General features: G+C 38.7%; 1 protein-coding gene across 3 annotated transcripts in view; it reads right to left on the reverse strand.

The window, feature by feature from the left end:
- The window catches only part of F13B (coagulation factor XIII B chain), a 29851-nt gene that overhangs the window by 20326 nt on the left and 6740 nt on the right, over positions 1–2785 (reverse strand). For all 3 annotated transcript variants that reach the window (XM_014590488.2, XM_014590489.2, XM_014590490.2), the window contains exon 5: positions 2529–2705. In XM_014590488.2, coding sequence (XP_014445974.1) covers positions 2529–2705 — 177 coding nt within the window. The remainder of the gene's footprint in view (positions 1–2528; positions 2706–2785) is intronic.

The raw sequence follows: 2785 nt of genomic DNA on the forward strand, positions 1-2785 counted from the left end.
CCGCGCCCCCTGCAGATGGTGAAGAAGCAACCTGCCACACTGTGACCTTCCAAATGGGAGGGCCACAGGCCAAAGACAGAGGTCACAGGCAGTAAGACGCAGAGGCCCTAATTTCAGCAGCCTGTAAGCACTAAGTGCTGCCAACAACCATAGCAAAATTGGAACAAGACTGATGTCCAGTCAAGCCTCAGATGGGACGGTAGCCTCAGCTCACACCTTGATTACACCTGCATTAGACATCCCCACAGAGGAGCCAGGACAACTATATTAAGCCAGACTCCTGATGACAAAAACTGTAAAATGATACAGTCCTGTTGTGCTCTGTTGCTGAGAGTATGGTGACGTTAAAATGCACCAGCAGAATACTAGACAGCAAGCATCTTGCATTCATCATCTCCATTGGACCTAAAATAACTTAAGTAGAAATAATTATTTCTTCCATATTATGAAGAAGCTAAAATTTATGAAGTAGAGTAGTAGTAAGTAGCAATCCATTCATGAGCCCATACTACCTGAATTAAAATGTCCTGCTCTTAACTATTCTAAAATATTCACTATATTAGCTTCTGACTGATGCTCTGATAAAGACAATTTAGTAGTTTAAAACCAAACAAAGTTATTCTTTTACAGTTCAGGAGCCCCAAAGTCCAGAATCAGTTTCATCGGGCTAACATCGGGGTGGCAGAAGGCCAGCTTTCCTTCTGAAGGGTTTAGAGGAGAATTGGCTTCTTTACTTTTCCTAGTTTCTGGGGCCCTGCAGCCCTTGGCTCATGACCCCTTCTTGATACCACTTCACCCCACTGCTTCCATCGTCACACCCCTGCTTCCTTCTCTGTAGGCTATCAGCCCCTGGCTTCCTTTTGTAAGGACACTTGTGATAACATCTAGGACCCAAATGCATAATCACAGATAATACTCCCACTTCAAGATCCCTAACATAATCACAGATAATACTCCCACTTCAAGACCCCTAAACTGGACCAGCTGGTGGAGTAGTGGTGGGGGCGGCTGGATCCCACATGGCCGCCTGCACGGTTAGAGTCCCAGACCCAGCAGCTTGAAAAACATGTCGGGCACATGAACAAGTGCTCAAATCCTAAGAAGAGAATTGAGAAGAAGGGATTGTGCCATGGTTATCCCCCCCAGAGAATGATTTCTCACTTTCCCTTTCTCTGTCACTTTCTCTCCAGTGAGTGCACGTGTTCTATAGCAATTTTTTTTTTTTAAATATCCTTAGCTATAAATTTCATTTGCCATAGAAACTAACCTTCACTGATTCTGGGGACTAGGACATGGATATCTTTCATACAGAGTGGGACAGACATTAACATTACTGCCTAGCCTACCTCTAATGACTGTACTAGAGAAAATAGCAGGCATTTAGCCAGCTCACTAATTTGGAGGAGGGATGAATGTGAATGAGCATTAAGTAAGTCTGCTCTTTAGTTCTGAAATAACATGCTGCAGAAAATTTGCTAACAATACTTCTCTTGGCTGTTATATCAAGGCTGTCGAGCACAATCGGAAAAATCACAAACCCATTAAAGAAGTTGTTCGACACAATTAGAGAATGAAGAGAGGTCCAGGCCATTCCTCCCACTGTCATTCCTTTTACCAAATCTTCACCACTGTCTTCCAAGTTCTATTATTAAATCTTTCATCTGCTCATAAATAATGGTATTATTTCCCCATGTTAGAGAGAAAGTAGTGACTGTGAAACCTTTGGTCTCTCCCCATTCCCCCCAATTCTCAAACTCAATTATTTATCTTCTAATACTAATTAAATATTACTGATGCACAGTATGGATGAACGTCATTCCACACCATACCAGTCAGAATCCCTACTGTTTAGTCAAACACTTGGTACTTGATCCTACTCTATTATTCATCACACAATAGCAAGTTTTCTTATATCTGTTTCTTTGGGTAGACAAGCACCTTTCTAGTACATTGTGGGTGTGTTTAAATGACTGTACAATTGGGGTCTTCTAACAGGCAATCATACCACCTGCTTGAACAATCCATTGATAGACACATAACCATCACCATTCACCATTGGGTAGCTCTTACTAGATGATCTCATTTTTCGCGTTCACTTTTGGATAGTATTTGTCTGCTTTTTTTGCTCTCTACTCTACTATTTTGAAGATTGGATCTTCACATCAGGTACTATCAGATCAATTAAGAAAATATTCTCATAAAGCTGCCAAGCTGGGGTGACGGAGTCTAGTGATTACCAAAAATGTAAGCCATTACATAAAAGATTTAAATTTTATAATATTTTTAAATAATACATTTAAAAGACACTTCTACTCTATAAACCAATAACAAAACTTAAGATTTCTTCAGATGAAATATATTAAAGATTGTTAAAAATAGTGCTGGTTTAAAAGATAATATTTATTTTAAAAATAGTACTCAAGATAAGAATTAGACCTCTCTACAGATGTTTTTCTGAAGAGCTCATAGAAATTAAAAGTGATAAAGACATGACATTTTACTTATGAGTGCAAAATTTAAATATTTACCTTCACAAACAGGAGATTCTGGGTACCAACCAAAACTGTAGCACTGAATTAAGTCAGATCCACTTAAATAATAATTATCATGACAGAAAAATTGAACTACATCTCCTTCTTCATAGGTTTGCTTTACAGGGTGAAAATAACCATTCTCTATTAATCTTAAAGAAGAACACTTTAACTCTAAAAATGAAGAGAAAAACAAATACAAATACAAAGAAGGGTCAGATTCCTGGTAGGATGAAATTTGCTTATATATCATA

Source organism: Tupaia chinensis, unplaced genomic scaffold (genome assembly GCF_000334495.1).
Source record: "Tupaia chinensis unplaced genomic scaffold, TupChi_1.0 Scaffold000453_1, whole genome shotgun sequence".
Taxonomy (NCBI): Eukaryota; Metazoa; Chordata; class Mammalia; order Scandentia; family Tupaiidae; genus Tupaia; species Tupaia belangeri.